General features: G+C 43.4%; 1 protein-coding gene across 3 annotated transcripts in view; it reads left to right on the top strand.

The window, feature by feature from the left end:
- Positions 1-18,446, top strand: part of reep3b (receptor accessory protein 3b) — a 30,622-nt gene extending 12,176 nt beyond the window's left edge. For 2 of the 3 annotated variants that reach the window (XM_070927141.1, XM_070927140.1), the window contains 6 exons: positions 4,730-4,806; positions 6,973-7,093; positions 7,250-7,363; positions 13,564-13,729; positions 17,501-17,634; positions 18,336-18,446. In XM_070927141.1, the coding sequence (XP_070783242.1) occupies positions 4,730-4,806; positions 6,973-7,093; positions 7,250-7,363; positions 13,564-13,729; positions 17,501-17,634; positions 18,336-18,407 (684 nt within the window). In that variant the 3' untranslated portion in view covers positions 18,408-18,446. Of the gene's footprint in view, positions 1-4,729; positions 4,807-6,972; positions 7,094-7,249; positions 7,364-13,563; positions 13,730-16,611; positions 16,632-17,176; positions 17,200-17,500; positions 17,635-18,335 lie in introns of all 3 variants that reach the window. The other variant, XM_070927142.1, reaches the window with a different exon arrangement.
- The last annotated feature ends 3,905 nt before the right edge of the window (positions 18,447-22,351 follow it).

The following is a 22,351-nucleotide window of genomic DNA, read 5'->3' on the forward strand; positions in this document are numbered from 1 at the left end:
TTGGCTAAAGACGATTTATCGCAATCGTTCGATAATATTACGTTGCATTACTGTAGTGTAATGTAGTGCACATCTAACTGAAAACAACTAAAACCCATTTACTCTTCTTGCGCAAGAGTCACAGAGGGCGCATGTTAGAACTGTATGGAATGGATCATTACTGTGTGTGTGTTAACCATGCCCTAACAATTCAGTGTACCCACCCACCCACATACTTCTTTTGAAATATCTTTGTGTATATTTCATTGTATTCATTGCATAAAAAAACAATAACAGCACAGAACAATTAACTGTACAATTAACCTAATTAGTGAACTTATTACCTGCAGGAAGTTTTTATGTAAAACTAGCAATTTGTATAAAATTCTGAGCAGACTATTTCCTGTGGATATTGCAGTATCAGACGATTTTTCCTGATATTTTTCGGAACACAATTTCCATGTGTTATGATTTTCTTTTAATTTCACTATCGTACATATGTTTTGATAGTCCAAGCAGCCTGGCTTTATGATAAATAAAGACACTATACCTCTAAAATAACCCTTACGTTTAGTCTTTTTTTTTTTGGAGGATATCACAAATGCTGCATATCATATTTTGAGGGTTACCTGAGTGTTACTGCTGATAGTTCTGCAGTGGTATCTGTAAATACCAGTTTTGAAGGGAAAAGACTGGTGCTCTTGTTAATATTTGATATGACGTTTTATGTGGATGAGAAACACTCAAAGAAAGTGTGTTGTGCAAATCAGGTGAGCTTTGGTATTGTATTAGCAGAGGGACAGACTTCATTCTATATATTTTCTGTCACAACAACTCCCATGATCCCGCGCTACTTTCGGACGTCACCAAACTACGTCTTTTGTTGTTGTTGTTGTTGTTGTTGTTGTTGTTGTTGATTGAGAGACCTAGAGGCATTTAAGGGCTTGGATGTGTTGCTGGAGTTGGGTGATGTAACTAATGTCAGTGAGAGTGAAATCCCAGTCCGCTGTGTTGGTAACACATGGCGCACACACACGGCTTTAACACACACCAGCTCACAAGGTTCAGACGCAGTAAGCCGCGACTCTGCTTTGAGCTTCCTTCCACTCTGTTTCGCCTTCTCTTTGTCTGCTTCTGCGGCTTGATCTCAGCTGTTACTGATACTCGGGTCCACCTCTCTGCAACATGAAGCACTTGGGGTAGAGGCAAATGTGCTCTTGTTGATTGTGGAACGTTATCACTACAGCAGTACTTTCTTATCTGCCTCAGAGCTTGTGAGGCAACCAGTAAAATTAGCACGATGCTACAAGGCACCATACCTGGTGTGTGCGCTTACACATAGGACTGGGCGAAATCATGGTTGAAATCAATATTGCAATATGTAATATATAATTTCACGACATTCATGTACACTCAGTCGCCAGTTTATTAGGTCGATCACTAACTCTAAAGCTAATGCAGCCTGGTCTAACAGTCCTGCAATAAATCTTACCTTCACGATTGCATAGTACAGATGCGTGTTTCTGTTGTTTAGCCTAGTAGAAAATAACATTTTCGTCCTTTATTTTTACAAATTAATTCATTCTCACTGTAACAGTTAATGCAGCTCGTGCTGGTTTATACAGGGCAGGAACAACAGACTGACTGACATTTGTCTCTTTGTAGCGGGGCTCAGGCACTTTGACCATATGCTTAAATTCTGTATTCTCTGTACCATCAGCAGCGATAAAGACTCCTGTGTTAGATTAAAAAAAGATTTTACAGCCTGGGAAACACTGATGCATGATCATATTCTCATGATATGGTTCCACGTCTGTATGTGATAACATTGGATGATTATGACTGGCCCGGATGATGTTGTATTTTCCACAGTAAAAGCATATACAGTAGCTGCCGGGCTACCCTGTATTATTTTGTTGTCAGCCCCAACTTGCAAGATACCAAGGAGAGGAAGCTTATGGAGGAGAAGCTCAACATCTATGATTTTAACTTGAACCAACCCTTTTTTCCCCCCCCACTGGATGGAAGCAAGACCTCAGCAGCACACTTTGCCTGTGGCTGCTTTTGTGTGACTTGAGCCACAGCACACCCTGCCTGAGGTTACTCCAGTTCATGACGAAGTTGGCTCTTAAAATGCATTCCAAAGGCCCAGCCCTCTTTTTCATGTTTTTATTACTTAAGCGTGTGCATACAGTACACGAGGGGTGGTGCATGCTGTCTGCTGCTCTCAGTCAGTGTCTTGTTGAACAGCAAAAGTAAAACCAGTGATTGAACGTCCTCCTCTTCCTCCTTCCATAGATTCATTCCATTCTTCACCTTCTACATTAACAGCACTGGACACCGTTCAGTTAGAAATATCCTCACTGCGTCGCAGCTACCTATCCACTGTTGACACAGGAATGATAAAGTGTTGAATGAGGGCAGTTAAAGCTTTTCACCCCAGGCTCCACTGCTTGACTCCACTTTAAGACAAATGGACTTCTATGCTGAGCGGTCTGGATCCCAGTCTGACTGGAGCAGACTTGTCTGATGGCCCGTGTTGTTGCTGCTTACACCACAGAAATCTGTATATTCATGTATTTGTGTGCCAATTGCATTCTGCTACATCTGGCATTAACATGCGGGGCCTAAGATTAAGTGTCTGCTTTAATGGGGACAATAATGAACACAGAAATTAAGATTATTCAGATTTATTATATATAAGATTTTTTTTTTTTTTTTTTGGTGGCATTTCTACTTTATTATGACAGTATCACCTGTACCAGGTGAGCTACCAGGGCGCCCCCAACGATGAGTTGTTTTTTTAAGCAAAAAAAGCCAAAGATTCACAATTCCTAGCCTCTCAAAAATGAATGTGATATTTTTTTGTTGTTTTCTATCATAGAAAACTGAACACAGCAAACAATTTGAGTGAATCCATTAAACAATCCCCTGATTGTGTCCATAATGAGAATAATTGCAGCCCCTTTTGGCATTTGAATTGACACTTTGGCAACTCATTAAGTTCACATTAAAATGATTGCAGAACCAACATTAACAGTCATTTTTAATATGCAACGGTTATTTAGCTGAATGAAACTTGTCGGCCGGTGGGGTGTAGCATGCACCACTGGTCAGTCTCCGCTGCTGCCCGGCTCCGTCTTCATGCTCTGTCTACCAAGTTTAGCATTACCAGCGGACCGGTGGCTGTAAAGAGCTGATGTCAGGTGTTTTTTTCTCTTTTTTTTTTCTTCTCTTTTAATGGAAGGCAGTTATTCACAGAAGGGGCCAGTAAATGTCTGCTATTGCCTCTGGAAGGCAAAATGGCTGCTCTATATTTCACCGAGGTCACGTCTTAATGTCCTCCCTACTGATGAGATGAAGGAGGGAGGCCGAGAGAAAGGGGAAAGAGAGGGAGAATGCTGTTGGAGACGCAGAGAGAGAGAGAGAGAAAAGGGGGGCATGAAATGGAAGATGAAAGAGGAGAGGCAGAGGTAGATTGAAACATATACATTAGATGTCCTCTCCATCTCACTTGCTCTGTGTTTCACTTTCTTTCCTTAACATTTATCATTCCCATGAGGCTGTGTGTGTGTGTGGAGGGAGTTCACTATGAGGTCACCAATTAACCAGTCCAGCAGTAATGGTGCAGGCAGCGCAGAGACAGTGCAGTGTGTGTGTGCGTGTGTGTTCAGTGGCTGCCTAATGTGAGTTAGCCCGCAGGCACGTGTGTGTGTGTGTGTGTGTTTTATAATTCTGAGAGTTTGTGCTTGTGAGTCAGGTGAATGTGAGTGTTTGTATTCTGTGTCCCTCTCTCTTTTTCTCCCTCTTTCAAACACAGACTTTACTCCCTCACTCCTCCACACACACACACACACACACACACACACACACACACACACACACTCTGACATTTCATTAGCTAGTGTCAGTGTGTGTTCAGTCATGCGGCAGCGGCCGGGGTCTGGCTAATACCTCAGTCTGCCATGTGACTGTCTGCCCGCCTGCCACTGTCTACCGCTGGCTTTGATATGGAAATCCAGCCAGAAAAGCTTGGAAAGCCCTTAAAGAGGGATGGAGGGAGCAAGAGAGCAGGGAGGACAGCGGAAAGCATAAAAGCAAAGAGAGGGAGAGAGAAAAAAAAAAAATCCTAAACCTCTGTTTGCCCTTCACTACTACTGGCCTGAGAGGGGGAAGGATAAAATGAGAAAGAAATGAGAAGAAGACCATATAATCTTCAAATTCTGTAACTCTGAGAAATCCCGTCCAATCCATGTTCACCTGTTTGATACATTCAGAACAGGGTTAGTAGAACAATGCATTCATATATCCCCCAAAATCATGTTATGTAACCAATTAAGACTCTTTTCTATTAATATCGGGTCATTAGGTCAATGAGAACATATGTCACAATCTGGTATTTTATAAAGCTTTTGTCATCAAATTGTAAGACTAGTGGAATAGTGCAGTACTGAGTTACCAATGCCAATTATTTATTTATTTATTTATTACAGGAAATCAAGTTGGATTTTTGTGTTGCTACCAACAGAGGCACACACTGTGTAGTGTATTGAGAGGGTGCGCCCTTTCAACTGTTACACCGCCAAATGGCATGCTAGGCACAGCTCGCTGGAGAAGTTGCATTGTAGCAATCGTTATAATGTTCGACGTCCGACAGGCACTGCACACCCGCAAGCTAATATGGGCCGATTTCCTGGTCTAGCTCTATTGTTCAGTGTCTCTTTCTGTTTGTTTGTGTGTGTCTGTGTAGGTGCGGTGGATGATGTACTGGATTGTGTTTGCCCTCTACACTGTGGTGGAGACCATCACCGACCTAACACTGGCTTGGTAAGTTAACAGACAAATACACACACACACACACACACATATGGTTGCATCCAGTGGTGCCTGGAGAAGTGGGTATAATTTATGCCCCAATTTTTTTTTTAAGCGCCCTTGTGCACAGTGACATGTAAGACTACGCCTGCATTCCTAGTTTAACCTAAAATGGGCCAGTAGTGTTCGCACACTGTCACCTCACTTCGGCTGCGTGACTTCAGGGAGTAAGGATCATTAAGAACTGTGATCAATACTGGCCCACAGACCGCAGGGTGAGACAACTACATAATTATTCATTTGGAGCGAATTATTCCTTATTCCTTTGTCCATCCACTCATGAAAATTGGACAACTATTCTCTCTCCTTATATGTAGTCTACGGGCCAGTAGTTCCTTTTTGTAAACTGTTTTGTAAACGGCTGATTTGCGACAGATAGTGTAGGCCACGGTGTGCCACCATTATATAATGAGCATTATTTATCAAGGGGCGGTTTGCAAATATAACTGGTCCTATACAGGCCTAATGCATGAATATAAGCCATCTCATCACAGCAAGAAATAACATATTAAACAGTGGCACTGTGCATCTACAGGTCTAATATTTAGCGTGCTAACACCTACCATTTGAATTACAGATATCAAATACATCACTTGTCTTATGAACATCATTTACAAGGTCCTGTTATCAAACAATGCTCACCGTCTTCATTCCAAAAGAGGCCATTTGTTGTTGCCTTATTGAGGTAAACCAACAGGGCAGGTAGGCTGCAGGCGATATTTTTTTTCCCCCGGGATGGCCTACTCTGCCTCTGATTGGCTTACCCTGAGTACTAGCCAATCAGAGGCGGAGTAGGGCGGGTCATGCCTTCGCCATCCTAGGGGGAAAAAAAATTGAATGATGCACGTCAGAGGGGATTTAAAAGTGGCTATATGCAACGTCGACTGAAACAAAAGTAGTTATACGCCGTATAATCTGCGCTACACCACTGGTTGTATCTCAGATAACACCTACACAAAAAAAAGAAAAGAAATGGAATTTCAGTGGTAATTAAGGTCATTAGAAATGCCTTGTGGTATTGAGGATGACAGCTGGGTACACAGACAGTCCTTTTCCACTGCAGGAACTTAACAATCTGTAACCTATCTGGCCCATTCATACATTCCCATTCAAACACTGGCAATACAGCAGAATGCCCTTCATTGTGAATTGAACCTCAAAAAACCCCCCAAAAAAACCAAAACCATTCTGACGACTTCCATCTCAAAGATGTAAAAGGTGCCGTTTTGGCACGATGTGGGGAAGTTGACATGTCCTCTGAGTGGGAGGATCTGTTCTGTATTCCACTCAATGTGGTGTCCATATGTGTAAAGAGCACCAGAAGACAGTGCTGCGGGTGACACTATTTGAAGGTGGAAACAAACTTCTATTCGATGGCCCGAAATGGCGTCCGACCACTTTTTCTTTTTATAGTGTTTTTTTTTTTTTTGGTTCGCTCCACTGCACACATCTCATTTCATCTGTTTATTTTGTCCTCGCCCTGTTTGGCTGTGTGTTGTAACCCATTTCTGCCAGATGTTGAGAAATCCTGTCCTGGTTTAGTCTTTTATCTGCTGACTCCATGTGCCTGGAGATGGCTTCTTTTCCCCACAAGTACCAATGAGGGCCCGGAGATGTTGGTTTGTCCCGCGAGCCTTCTCCATTCTTCTTCATTTTAAGTATGGGTACCGAAACCTGCTATTGAACGGGCTCTGTTTCACCCGTGATGCATTTTCACTGTTTCCAATCCAGAAGAATTAGCCAGCTGATTCTTCAGCTATAAATACGAGTGCGTTCATAACAAAAAGAGCCGACGAGACTACCGTTAAAGTGCCGGATCAATAAGCAGTATCGGTTAAAATCTTAACGATACCCGTCCCTAGTAGTCATCCTTGTTGTTGATTTGACGTCGCATCTGCTTGACCAATCACAATCAGCAGCACTGACTTCCAAAGTACCTGGAACTTGGACTTTGTTTTTCGGAGCTGTGCCCAAACACGGCAAAGCGGGAGGATGACAGTGGCTGCATGTTCTGCATTTGTTCCTGTTGTGGAAAAGAACTTAACAGGGGTTTATATCAGCTCTTATTAATGTTGGGATGCTCCCTCTGTGTGTGTGTGTGTGTGTGTACATGTCCAGGTTTCCTCTGTACTACGAGCTGAAGATAGCCATTGTGATCTGGCTGCTGTCCCCCTACACCAGAGGAGCAAGTCTCATTTACCGGAAGTGTCTGCACCCTCTGCTGTCCTCCAGGGAGAGGGTAAGGTCATCCATCCATCCAGCCATCCATCCATCCGTCCTTCCACGTCTGCCTGTGTATACGTGGATTATTTGCCGTTGAGGATATTCTAGTCACACTACTTTTTCCTTGATTAAAGTGTCTACTAGAAAAGTGTTATTGATTGTCTCCCTGCAGGAAATAGATGAGTACATCGTGCAGGCCAAAGAGAGGAGCTATGAGACCATGGTCAACTTTGGCAAGCAGGGACTGAGCATCGCAGCCACCGCTGCTGTCACTGCAGCTGTCAAGGCAAGTGTCTCTGACTTATACCAATACTAAATATCCAGTTTGATATTTGCTTAAAGGTGCTACTTTTTGTTTAATATCTTCTCATTATCATGGCACTTAAGGTGCCATTCTTCATTCACCAACAATTCACAGTAGCATGACTGAGGCAGTTTGTACCCCCACATCTCACTCGGCTTTGTAAGAAAACCGTGAAAGCTTGGGCTCCCTTTTTGCGTTGATACAACAGCGCCCTCTACTTGTTTTATACAGTAAAGCAATCCAGCAGGTTGTTTTGCCAAGTTCAACCTGTCGGCGCAGGATGTACTCGCTTGGCCTGCTAAATCGCACTAAAGAGGGCGCAGACAGAATCAAGCGTTGTCGGTGTGTAAATGACTGCTCGTGCAAACGTATCCACTGCGTGTGTGTGTGTGTGTGTGTGTGTGTGTGTGTGTGTGTGTGTGCCTCTGAGGCACCGCTCACTGCAGAGTCAGTGCAAGTGAAGAGTGTGTGAGAACTGGTTTCATCAGCATTGCGTGAATACCTGTGTGTATCAGATAATCCCTGCTGATCTCCTGTCTAGGGCTCCGCTGCTCTGCGGTAATCCCAGGCAGTGGGAATCTACCACTAAATAGAAAGTCAAATGATTACATCCAAATGCTCCGCAGAAAACCATCTAGCGTAGGATGCGATTTAGGGCAGGTTGTTATGTTATTGTAATCATTTGAGCAACATATGAATAAAAAAACTGGTTCCAGGCTTTTCAGAACTCTGAGGCCGAGTCATCTTTCTTTCCTGTCTGTACTTCCCGTCTTGCTTCTTCTGCCTCGGTGCAATACCACATTTTCATACTTGCGATGTGGTAAAACGTGTCGTTTCTAAATCCCCAGTAGCGTGCATATTCCAGTGTGTCTGTCATGGGTCGTGTGTGACAGAAAATTAGTTGCAAGGTTTAAAAAAAAACCAAAAAAAACAGCAACAGGACAAACATTATATGGTTAATTAAGTAAGAGAGACAGGATTGGGAGTCCTAAACATACAATGCTACTATCAATGATTAGAAATACATCACACCTGCCACCTGCTCTCCATTGAAGAGCTATGCAACGGCACTGCCAGATCGAGCGCTGCCAAAGAAAAACCTGGTTCTTCATTTGACTGTGATTATACGTGATTTGAACGTAATGTGGGTTTAAAATCGAGTGTTGCCGGGATGACGTATTTTTTTTTGTAAGCAAACCCGGAAGTTAGCGTTGCCCCGGTTCCCTCATCATCATCAAAGGGTGTATCATGATACTTTTAGTATTTCTAATGACTCTAGTTGAAGATGCACCTACATGAATTCATGGCAGACCGTGATCTTAAGACCTGGATCAGATGTGTTCGCACCGAAGCATTCCAGTTGTTATTAAGAGTGCTTTAAAGTTTCTCAAAACCAGGACCAGGATCACAAAGCCAGGTTTCTGAAACCCGTAGACAGGGGCGTAAACAAGATGCTTCAAAACCCGCCCATAACCGGAGATACCGGCGTCGACGTAAACTCCTCGGTAAAATGCCACAAGACGGGACGTTTACATTCATTCTCTTCCGTTACTGACGTCCTCTGGCTCACCTCAAGATGTTCCAGCTCCACCCCTTTGACAACTGGGCCACTGTTGCTCCTCAGTTCAGTTACTTTGTGTTGGACTTGTGCGCAGCCTGAGAAAAGTTTGTCTGACTCGAGGTGTGTGTAATATGTTGAAACAAAGGATCAGAGGGATCAATGCCAAGGGTGTGACATAAGAGATCTTTGCCTGGCTATGCCTCTCTCTCTCTCAACATTCCAATCTCATGCCGTCTCTGTCTTTTTATTTGTCTTTTCTCCTCTCCTCTCTCTCTCCCTATATTCCTATATTCCTTTTCTCTCTACTGCCTCTCCTTCCCTTCTTCTGTGTGGTATCGTCACTGTCACCATGCTATTTCAAACCCTTTTAAAAGCTTTTCGTGTTTTTAGTTTGAACTTAATTAACCTTGGCTTGTGTGATTAAAAAAAAAAAAAAAACCAAGCTGCATCGCGTGTAAAAACCCGTCCGTCTGAACCTTCCGAGATTTGAGCAGAAACCGGAGCCGTGGTTTGGTTTACAAATGCATCGCAGCGTTTAGAGCATGGGTACCCAGCCTATTCGGCATGTGCTTTTATTGAGTAAGAAACTCCCCGAGACACATTTCAAGCTACTATATGCGCCATCCTCTATTATGCATGCAGCATACATACATATTAATGTGCGTGAAGCCTGAGGCTGATTTCTAAATTGCATCTGTAAAGCCCGTACAGGTGTGAAGAAGCAGACTGGCTTTCTTCGATTGTCGCTGTTGTTGCTGCTGCTGCTCCTCGGCCTGTGAGGCCACCTCTGGCCACCTCTGGAGCACACCCCACCTGAATCAGAAATATTCTAGTTCAGATAGCCCCGTTTGGGCTGATTCTTCAAAATTCGATTGATTTCTAACCTTCCAGCGCTTGGGTTTCCATTCCACTGGTTTTCAAGATATTTACTGTGTAAAGCATGGTGATACAAGCAGGTGCTATTTTGTAAAGTCTTCCTTGTTTGTGCGTTCAAAATAACCGGGACACACAATGCAATGTGTGCGAATTTGTTGCCTTTCAAAAAAAAAAAAAAAAGAAGAAGAAGAAAAATCCACTATATCTTCATCACAACATCCGTGCTTTCTTATTGACTCTTTCCACACAACTTAAACTTACCAAGAAGCCATGTTTATGCTTTGACACATGGTCAGCAGCAGTAATACACAGCACGTCTTTCAAGATGCACGGCTTAACTCCAATACTGTGGCATGAAAATATCCTGCTCCATCCCTTTTGGTTTTCCCAATGTGTCTGACTACTACTCACAGTGTTGAGATCGTAATTTTCCACCCCCGTATTAGCCATAGAATTTTATTCTCCTCCCCCCCCCCCCCCCCCCCCCCCCAGATTTCTGTCTATTTCTGCAATAGAGTGCCTTATGAATGAGTACTAAAACCCAGAAATGAGTTTGCATTTTTACACTTCCGGTTCCCTCGTCTCAAAGTCGATGGGTTTTTTGAATGGGTTTTTTTTTGGTTAGATGCCTCAAATAAGGTCTGTGGTTAACACAAGCTGAAGAGATTTCCACGTTTTGTTCTACGACATAAAATACCCCACTCATGAATTTTGAAGCTTTTACGTGTCTTTACAAAAAAGGCGGCTGGTCGCTTAGTTGTGTACTAAATATTCACACCCACTAACTTGCCAGATGTAGCTGTTGTGTAGCTAACTGACGCTAAACTAATGTTAGTTAGCTTGGTAATGTATAACCTGCTTAGAGTGAAGGATAAGAGGCGTATCTGACCTGCAGTCAAGACTTCACAACATACCTCAAATTACCGTTAACGTTTTTGCCAATAACATTTGACTACATGAGTAAATATAGTCAGTTGGTTTACTGATATTCTACATCTTTTGTGCCTCTTAAACTGTCATTTTTAGAACGTATGCTGTCATATGATGATGAACTTGCCTACTAGCTAACCCTCTTGTGACTTCTTGTTTCTCCTTCTCTCTCTCTCTCTGTACTGACATCCTTCTTTCCTCAGGGTTTCTGTGCTTCAGCAGGCTACTCTGGGAGGTAAAAAAAAAACAAACCCCCGTCAGTATAAGCAGCATGGACAGAACGTTCATTTTCCATTTCATACCAGCATTATTCTCCCTTCACCCCGTGTGCCCCGTCCTTTTGACTTTCAGACATTTGTTCTTTCACCAGACCTGGTAGCTGAAAATAAACGGTGGTGTTCATTTCCATTTTTTTTTTACTTGGTGTTGTAATAAAGAATCAACAGTATTTGCAAATACATTTAACTCAATATTTACACCCTCCTTTTTCTTGGTTTTCTTCATTTATATCCTTCACTCACTTCTTTTTCCATTTGCTTTGTGTTTCATCAAAAAAAATCTCCTCAGTTAGTCCCCCCCCCCCCCCTCCCCTTTATCCTGTTGCTGTCGCTCATTTTGTGAACGGTTTCCATGACGATGTCTTCATCACTGTAGAATTTAGTTTTGTTGTCAATAATATTCCTAATGGCAATTATCTGTGCTTCAGTGCATCCTGTTTCTATATAAAGTACATTTTTAACACATATAGTTTTCGGCACACTCCAACGAGATCACTGATTTAATGTTGAATCGGCTGATGTGATATGCAGATGATTGATTGATTGATTGGTTCGTATTCCTTAACAGTAGATATTCTGTAAAAACGTGAGTAGTACTTAGTTATTTTACAAATGACATATATTCCCAAATATATTTCTCCGTGCACGTTAATATTCTGTTTTGCACGAAGTATTTCTGATTCTGATTCTGATTTGCAACCTTGTCCTTGCATTTAAAGCTGTGTGGTGAGAAGCGGCAGAATAAAAAAATAAAACAAAACCCTAAATACTTATTAAGGGCTGTTAGATGTAGCAGTCATCCATGTTTTTTGACTGCTGTTCAAGTCTATTGTAAAGTAAATGGACGAATGCCTGTCTGAGCATCCCTCCACAATGCTGCAAAAGCGTGCCTTTGGCCAAGGGTCTACTCAGCTTCATTTAAAGTTAACTAACAAACGTGTCAAACTAGTTCTTGTGTAGAATCAGTGTAGACGATGCACAATTATCATTATATGGTATTGCAGTGTAAACCAAGTGCTTATCTGACCCCAGAATTTCCCATGTATTATTAAAACTATGGCAGCACACCAGTAGCTCTTTCAGTTTCATGGCCACTATGAAAGAAAGACAATTTTACGAGAGTTCAACACATTTTCTTTTTTTTCTTTTACAAGAAACACTGTCGTAATACTTATTGTTATAAAATCGTAATATTAGGAGATTTATTGTAATACTCCTTCCTTGTCAGACCAAACAGTTCTGGAGAGCTCTCCTGAGAACTACATACCTTCAATTCGCACCGCCAACAGGAACGCTGAAGTGACGTAAGGCAGCCGGCGGTTGCTAAAGCAACGTCACGCACGAGATTTTTTGATTTAGCTCTCACGATGTATTTCCCCGTCGCATATATACGCTCCTTAAAGGGCGGTTTTTAAGGCTACCGTCGTGAGCTGTTGCACAGGTTTTTAAAGATGGCGGCCGGTGGTGCTGCACTGGCTCGTGTTCGACCACTTACGTCACTCAAGGTTCCTCTTGTGCTCCCTCAAAACGGCATTCTTCGACCCACGATCGTTCCCAGTTCTTGCCGTGCGAACACAATAAAAAAGGGGGCTTTTCTTGGAACTATGAAAAAGTTCCTCCGGTCCGAAAACACCGAATGTGGAAAGGGGAGAGCAAGTCTGCCAGCTTACGTGTCAAACGAGGGGTGTGGATGTACTGAAGTTGTAGGTTTCAGCGCCTTGTGAAGCCAATTACACGAGTCTGTAACTGGAGGTGTTTTTACACAGCTGGATTACAGTGGGGACTGGGTTTGCTCCAGCTGAGCCAAAACGCAAAAGTTCAACTCAAAACACTTAAAGTTCAGTGGACTTTATGACTCGTGAAATGCTGTGGAAGGCAGCCAGAGTTAAGGGTTGACATGGAACAGGGCTGACACCACTACATCATATTTCCCCAGCCCAGGTCTCTGTTGTCTAGCTGGTCAGTTTTTGTTTTCCCTCGCAGCTCTAAAGCTGCTTCTAGCTTGGTTTTCAAGCCACATCCAATCAATGGAATTATTTGGGGCAAGTCCTTGAGTGAGACGACATATATATATATATCTATATATATATATATATATAGATATATATATATATATATATATATATATATATCTATATATATATATATATAGATATATATCTATATATATATATCGCCGTTTGTCACACTTAAGCAGCAGATAAGCAGTAGTCAAGTTCTGTGACGACAGCCCATAAATTAGAGGATGACCACTCTCATTCACAACAAAACAGATTCACTGACAGTCATGAACTTTTGTCTGACTGCAACAAAAATCCCACCTCACCCAAAACAGTCTAAAGGTCCCAGCCCCCCCCATATGTTCAGTTGGAAACACCAGACCATTCACAGTCTGTAGATGTTCAGCAATCTGTTGACACTCGCTCACTCCATCAGTGTGTTGGATTTTGTCCTGTTGATCCCTGAGAGGGCTGCTGTTTGCTGGTGATGTAACATTGACTGGTGTATATATGTGTGTGTGTGTGTGTGTCACACAGGGTCAGGGTGCCATCACAGAGAAGCTGCGTAGCCTGAGCATGCACGACCTCACGCAGATAAGCCAGCAGGATGACAGAGGAGGGAACCAGCTCTACCAGTACAGCTCCCACTCAGCCAACCCCGCCATCAGGAGATCTCAGAGCACCGACGCTGCTGACCAAGCTGGTACACACACACACACACACACACACACACACATTGGGCAGGTTGTTTTGGGGCCCCAGTGGCAAAAGCCTGGTCGCCCATAGTCTTCATCTCGGATTTAGGAATGATCAGTCCCTGTATATGTGGACCCGGCCAGGTAATGTAACCACGACGTGCCTAGCTATAGTATTCGCAATTGGAAGGCAATGTGGGAGAGTGTCTCGAAAATGAAGGGAGAAAAAAAAGAAGAACACCGCTGATGATGAGGTCACACCAGAATGTTCTTGTGGGAGTACAGGCTGCACCACAGATGAACTACATCACTGCAACACCACGGGTGTGTCAAATGGCCACACCAGCTCATTATTTTGTTTGTATGTGTCTTTGTTTTTTCCTGCCTGCCTTCCTTCCTTCCTTCCTCCCTTGCTTCCTTGCTTCCTTGCTTCCTTTCTTTCTCCCTTCCTTGCTTGATGAGAACTGCAGGCTGGCTGGCATGTCAATGAAAGCTGTGTGTGTGTGTGTGTGTGTGTGTGTGTGTGTGTGTGTGTGTGTGTGTGTGTGTGTGTGTGTGTGTGTGTGTGTGTGTGTGTGTGTGTGTGTGTGTGTGTGTGTGTGTGTGTGTCCCAGCGGACAGAGGGGATGAGATGAGGTTGGGTGGGATGCTGGTGGAATGTCAAACACACACACACTCTCTCGCTCTCTCTCTCGCTCTCTCTCTCGCTCTCTCGCTCTCTCTCTCTCTCTCTCTCTCTCTCTCTCTCGCTCTCTCTCTCTCTCTCTCTCTCTCTCTCTCTCTCTCTCTCTCTCTCTCTCTCTCTCTCTCTCTCTCTCTCTCTCACAGTCAGTCAGTGAGGCGTTGAGAGAGGGGTGGGAGTGGAGGAGAGGACAGAGATGAATGTATAGGGAGAGAGTGGAGGTGTAAGGGATGGATGAAGAAGAGGAGGTGGATGGATGCAGGGAAAGGAAGGCTGGTAGACAGCATTAGCATACTGAGAGAGGAAAGACTGTATTACGTATTCAGCTCAACCAGCCAGCAGAGACATGATGAGAAGGAGAGAGGCAAAGGAAGCGAGATGTTTTCTCCCTCCAATTGCTTTCTTTCATATGCTTCTCACTGCTCCGGAGGGTTTTCACCAGCCACCACGCACCCTCTGGTGGCCATATTGTATAGGTTTAGCCTCAGGAAACAGCGGCTTTCTACAGATGATTGTTTTGTTAAACGTATGTATTTATCTTACGGCCAAAAAAAGATCCCATGAGTCAAACCAACACTGAATGTATCTACTAACAAGTAGTGATATATCTTCTTCCTCTGTGCCATAGAGCTCCATTGTCAAACTATTAAAAATACATCAGTGGGCCACACTGCTGCACGGGGGTGACATGTTCCGTCATTATAATGAACACACACCCACACACACACACACACACACACACACACACACACTGTAGTTTATTTCGACTCAGTCCCTCATATACCCTCCTGCTGTCCCAAATACTCACTAGAGCACCATATGTGAATTCATCCGCCGCAGAAAAATAGCCCCCCAGCAAATGCACTATTTCCTCCTGTTTGAGTAACATTTGATTTAAATGAATCTAAAAGAAAAGGAAGAATCTAAAGCTATTTCTTTTACAATGAAATAAATCAACCTTATGATAAATAAATGATTCACAGGGCAAAAACAGAAAAACGAGTCGCCACGAAACGAGCCACAAGTAAAAGAACGTGGAAAAACGAGATTTAGGCAAATACTTTTAGTAAACTCCGGTCTGGCTAGCTTAAAACCAACTGGATCACTACAATGTTGGTCGGTGGGCTGAATAAGTAATAAGCACCTCAGACTTGTTCAGTTAAAGGTCATAACGGGACATCCAGACATTCAGTACAGTAGAATTGAGTATCGTCTGGGTAACAAAGGAAAGATATATTGTGTTTTAAAAATGGAAAAGGCTACTACTTGATGAACGAGCGATTGATATATGTATTGCCAGTAATTCATTTTCTGTCATTCAACCGATCAATTCATTGGCTTTCGTCAGCACAAAAAAATTCAACCATTTTTAAAAAAAAAATTTTTTTAGACGAATTGCTTTAAAAGTTAATTGTATCACACAAAGGCCGCATCTTTTGATGATTCCTTTGTCATTATTTTAGTTATCCAACCTTTTTAGATCTTCGCAGCTGAGCTGTATTCTGTTATTTGAGGAGCAGAAGGATTTTTCCAGACCGAAAATACACGTGGTGTCCTTTTGACTACAGTTTACAGGTGCGTTTGTGTGCCTTGAGAAGATGCAGAGTGTGAATGAGAATGATGGTAAAGCACGACAGCAGGTTAAGACAATGTACATATCCAGGACAAGAAAAAAAAACCAACCCTAACATTGTCTTCTGGAGAAACCTGATTGGGCCAGCTGCTCCGGGCCTTTGCTTTTGGCTGAGCCAGATAGAGCATTGTTTAACAAAGCCCTCGGCTCTCCCTACATGACAGGAAATTGGAGAGTTTTACCACAGAATAGACTGGCGATAACTGGAATGACTGGAATGACTTGAATTTGCTCTCCACAGTCCAGACGGAGAATCGGCTCTGTAGAGGGATGAAATTCCACCCTAGAACAACACTGCAACATGTTATTCCTGTGCGGAGGACCAGTAGAGACGGGGGACATTGAACCGCCTGGTTTCTAGACAAGGGTAGTTAACTGCAGGGTTAAAACTGTCTAATAGCAAAAACTGCAGCTCTGGAGTGTTTTTGTCTGTTTGGGGGGGACAAAGGCTGATCGCCATCCGACCGACACACACAGAATTCCGACGGTAATTTTTGATCCCGCGTCGGAATGTAAAATCTCATGCGAAGCTGGCCCCTGCGTCGCCCCGCCCTGCTTCCTCTGGGAGGTGAAAGGTTGCTTCCAACTCTGGAGAGTGGGAGGTTTTCCCTCTTATAGACTCCAGATGTGACAACAACAGGAGCAGCAGGAGCTGGAACCAGAACACACAGAAAGCACATCAAATGTTCAAATGCTAACTCTGCATTGCTTTAGGCTTTGCTCGGATGACAGAACATGACCAGGGGACACACTACTTTTAACTATATGTGACAACATATAACGTAACACATTAGTTATGGGGATGTTATAAGAATTAGTGGTTGCTGTGTTGTCTCGTGAGAGTAAATCATTATTTATTCTAAATGAAACGTGTATTGAAATCATGGCCGTGCTAATTAATGCGTTGAATCTGATCAACAGTAAACGAAACCACGTTCATCTTCATGATAAATGTGATGTGAATGTTTCCGGTCACCCTGGAAAGGCGCCGTAAAGCTTTGGTTTCATTGCTTCTTCGAGCCAAGTGATGGATGTTTCAGGCCACACTGGTGAAGCTGATCGTCCTCGCTGCAGCGCTGCGTAGCACGTGACCCTTTTTTTTTTTTTTTTTTTCTAACTGTGGTGTTTCTGTGAGGAGAGACGAGCCAGGGAAGCAGCTGTGCGTCTGCTGAGCGTCTGCTGACCTCTGCTGGACCAGCTGCCTCTCTCACTCACTCACTCGCAGTTTGAGGATCCCTTAGCTCTTTACACTGCCACCTCAACGCGACACCGACGCAGGCCTGTAATCAGAATCTGTAATCATTCACTGTCACTGCCAGTGAGTGGAAGCAAAAAAAGAAATGCTGGAAATTCAGCAAATATCATTTCGTTACTCATTTTTTTCAAGTGCAGAGTGTGAATCTCAGTGTTTCCTGATATGTCTGTGTCTCTGTGTCTCTGTGTGTCTGTGTGTGCGTGTTTCAGATTACTTTTACGACCAGGAGGAGAGGACAGATGACGAGACTGAGCCGACCTTCTCTGAAGACGAGGCCGTTAGTCAGAAAGGACTGAGGCGATCGCAGAGTGTCAAGATCTCGCGATCCAGAGTCCGCAAAGACGTGAGTGTTCCGCTCCATACCGTTGGAGGCTATCTAGGCTGTCGGGTAGCGAAAAGCATCTGTAATTATTTCCTTTTTTTTTTTTTTTTTTAAGAAAAAGGAAATCAGTGTCTATGAAAGGAAATAATCGGACATTAAAATGGGAATAAGGAAGCGAAAGGCAGAGCGGGCGAGATGGAGGGAAGCCCGTGCTGTGCTAGTTCAGGTTAACATATTGTGTCGTCCCAGTCAACATGTGTGTGAAATCATTCTTAAATGACGGCTAAAAACCTATTTTGAGGTCACAATGACCTTTGACCTTTGACTCAAAAGCGTCACCTTTTCAGTGTCCGACCAGCTGTGAAACATGGCCACAGTCTCCTCTTCTGTTCCCGAGTAATGGACATTATGAGGTCACAGTGACCTTTGACCTTTGACCACCAAATTCCAGTCAGTTCACCCTCGAGTCCAAGTGGACATTTGCGCCAAATTTGAAGAAATTCCCCTCAAGACGTTCCTGAGACACCGCGTTCATGAGAACGGGAAGGCCAGCCACAGCTATCGTCTGCACCAAGGCATAAAAAAAAAAGAAAACTGTGCTGTGAGGGCAAAGAGGAGGGGGGGGGGGGGGGGGGGTGCATATAGTGTATATTGAAATCTCTCTGAAAACATGGCAGAAAGTCACATTCACAACTGTTTTACTTCCATCATGTCGTCACCAGGCTCGCTACGGATCCCTGAAGATTAAAGGCAAGAAGAGGCCGGTGCTGAGCTCTGTGAACTATGGAATGTGAAAAGACTACTGCTGACACACACACACACACACACACACACACACACACACACACACACACACACACACACACACTCCCGTATACACACACACACACACACAGCAGAGCAGTGTGCTGATTGGTGGAGGGTACTGTCAGCCTATATTCAAGCTCTTCTTGGCCTGATGGTTTGCTCTGCTGAACTCTTTTATCTCTTTTGATGATGATGATGATGATGATGATGATGATGAGCTTTCTTCTTACGTATTTATGAACTAATTCTTCCAAAACCAGCGACTCTCAGAGAGCCTACTCTCAGAGAACTTTGATGTTTTTATTTGGGTTTTTTTTTTTTTTTTTTTTTGCACGGACGTGTGGACGTGTGTGTGTGTGTGTGTGTGTGTGTGTGTTTCATCTGTTGTTCATTGTAGTTTAATTGTTTAGGGTGTGCTATTATATATGTGTAGTCTTTTTAGATTTTAGATCCATCAGTCCGCTTGAGTCTTTTTGTTCCATTTCATACAAGTTTTGTGGTACCACTTCCTAATAAGGCATCCTTTATAAAGAGTTAATGAACTGTGATTAGTGGCTTAACTAATAGTTAAATTATTTGCTAATGCTTTAAAGCACATTTAGAAGCCATTAATAAGAGCAACTTTGGGTCACCGGGTTCTGAAAGATCCTTCCGGCTAGTCTTTATCCTCCTGTTTAGCTCTTTAATTCAGTCAGGGAGACTGCGCACCATTTATCTTCCGGAGAAAGCTGCAAGGCCTCCGGACCAAAAGTAGGTTTCATTGTGCAACAGCTTTATTAGTGTGTCCAACCGTTGACTTGTTGGATCATCAGAAAGTGATTCCCATGCAGCGCGACACTCCAAAAAGGGCAGCATTTGAGCGAACGCGTCGGCAAACGGTTGCTTACTTGTAAGTCCAATATTCACTCTCCTCTTGGCTCACGTTCCACATGGATCCATTGTTAATGTAAACATGTTGATTTCTGGAGCTTTAAGGCGCAAATATGCAACTTTTGAAAGGAGAAATAACGCATTCTTCTTCTGAATTTAGCAATTCAAACGCACGCTTGTTCAGTTCACTGCACTCAGGGTTTTTTTTTTTTGTTGTTGTTGTTGTTGTTGCTGCTACAGTCTTTACGTTGTGGCTCATGTTAGCAAAAATGTTCTCATTTCTGTCACTTCTAATCCGTGCAACACTATGAATGTCTTCCAGGAGAGACTTGCGTCCTTGGCCCCGTATTTAAAGGACGCCACGTCACAGTGACTGCAGCTCCTCTGCAGATCTACGGAGCTTTGCACCTTTTGAGCTCATTGTTCTTTTGAGGCCCACGATTTGCTCTCGCGCTACCGTTCTCGGGCCAGCACCAGACAGCAGACCAAGTTAGCAACTGGCAGGTCGAGGAAAGTGGAATGTTGAATAGTGGACTTTAACATTTTGAACTGCAAACATAGCCAAAGAGATGTTTTAACAATGTAGCATTCCAAATGTTTTTTATATTAATGGCTTATAAGTGACCAAGAAGCCTTTATTGCCCATTAAGCTATTGGTTTCAGCTTTTTTTATAAAGAGTGCCTTATTAAAACATGGTACCAATTCTGCTTCTGCTGCCTTTCAGGTATTTTGTCATTGAGGAACTTGTTCCCAGTTGAAAGTCTGACAGTAGTGTTATATATTAATGTACTAATGGAGATTATATTTTTTACCCTGAGAGACACATGTAGGTTCAGACACGTGCATCATTCCCTGTCACAGTGGTGACTACACAAGAGCCCCTCCCCTCCTCCCCAGCAGGGATACCGGCACTTCTTCTAAACATGAACATTTGAGCTTTAGGAGAGCGGGGGTCAGTGGAACTGAGCCTATCTGAGAGAAACACACTTGATCACCAGCAGATGATCCCTTATTCCTGGCAGAGGGAAGGAGACCGATGAAGAAGAAAAAGGGAAGAGAAAACCAAATGACCTGGTTTCTGTGTGTGAGAATGTCAGAACTCCCACTCACTATTAATGATGATTTCTTATTTTCCTGCTTTTTACTTTCTTTTTTTTTTTTTATATGACTGTGTCCTGCTCACAGCCCTGGTTGTACATTTCTAGCTGTATTTCTCAGTGAAGATTAGCTTTTTAATTGTATTGTTTGTTTTTTGTGTGTGTGTGTGTGTTACCTTTGAATCAAAAGGAGTCTTTTCTATTGTAACCACCTGTTTTGCACATATACCTCCTCCCAAACCTTTTTTTTGTTTTTTTGTTTTATCAATGCTGTTGTTGCTTGTCATCTCATTTTATAATAATGTACTTTGCTGTGGGAGGATGCAGCACACAGCTAATACTAACGGCCTCCCATGGCATTTTAAAGTTTGGCTTGGTTTTTGGCACTGCAGTCAGTGCTACACTGCTGACAAGCTGTAGAATGTCACTTCTACAGTTGCAGTTGAAGTTGAACAGAATTAGAACAGTCAGTTTATATAGTTTCTGTGTCACAGCGCTTCTGATTCAGCGGTATGTCTGGCTAAAGCCAAATGACTTACTGACCCAGTAGCATTCCCAGAAACTACAAAATCTCTTCCAGGATGAAAATGATATGAATTCTATGCTACAGTATGTTCTCTACGGTCACCAGACCGGCTTGAACATCTATGGGGGGGGGGGGGGGTTTCTGTGACATGAGTTTCATCATCTGGCCATGACTGGGTGAAATGTATATGCTGACCACACACACACACACACACACCGACTATGCTACGTGTAAACATGTCCGCCTAAGCACGTAACCAATGTAGTATAAACAGAAGAAATTGCCCCCCCCCCCCCCCCCCCCCCCCCCCGCTGTCCATGGCCCGTTGTACCGTAAGCAACCGAGGCCATTCAAGCCATGCTGGCATGGTAGGAAAGGTTTTCCACAGGACTCGTTTTGTAATGATAAGCTCTCCTAACTCCTAGAAGCTTCCTGGTGCGGGTGGGAAACGCGCTGTGTAGCAGCAGCGCAAGATGTTCAACTTAACATAACTCTGATATAGCTAAAATCATCATTAAAGGCTGATATCTATATAAGTAGAGATAAGTACATGCTGGAATAGGCAAGACTTTGGTTTGAGAAGGAAGCTATGAACACATCTGCTCATGGCTCAGTTTAATTTTGTAGAAAGTGAGGTTTCCGTGTCTTGTTTTGATTCTAAAGCAGGTCTAGGTGCTGTACAAATACTGTGAAAGGATCAAAACGCTCAGTCCACGGAGAAATGAAACACAGCCCACCATTCAGAAACCGTGCCTTTGTACGAGCCGTCGGGACTTCCGTAAGGTTGTGATGTCACCACCCTCAGCCACGCCCCCCCCAGCAGTTCATCTGTCTTGCAGGGGCCTGTATCAGGGCCTTTTCCTTTCGTTTGTCACTCATATCCTATATGAGCCCCCCCCCCACACACACACACACACACACACACATATTTTATTTTATTACGGGCAGTCCAAGTCTCAATCAATGTCCACTTATGGGCGACCTGGTGGGTTTAACAGAGGTCCAAATGGGCTCATGGACAGCAAGTCGGACCCTGTTTAGCCTTTGCTGAGGTGCAATAACAAGCCAAACTTTCTCATGCCTCGAGGTCTTTAATGATCATAACTGACTAATGATACCAAAGCTTCATGTACTCACCCGGAGCTGTGTGGCAAGGGTTTTTTTTTGATCTGTGTGGGGAAAATGTCTGGTGTGTGGATTGCTGATTGTCAATGCAACACAATAAAGGCTGCCCCGATTACAGTAGGGCAACAAATGAAGTTTACTCTCCATGTTTTCAAGACGTGCGATGGCAAGGTTGGGCGTTTAGAAAGGAGACGTCTCAACTCAGACTCACTTTCCTGCATCTGTGTCATGTGGGTTTCGTCATTTGAGAGACTAGACTGAACGTGAGCACAGATTGTGCCCCATTCTTTCGCCCCGTGGTCACAAAAGTAA

This window comes from Enoplosus armatus, chromosome 20 (genome assembly GCF_043641665.1).
Source record: "Enoplosus armatus isolate fEnoArm2 chromosome 20, fEnoArm2.hap1, whole genome shotgun sequence".
In the NCBI taxonomy this organism is placed as follows: domain Eukaryota; kingdom Metazoa; phylum Chordata; class Actinopteri; order Centrarchiformes; family Enoplosidae; genus Enoplosus; species Enoplosus armatus.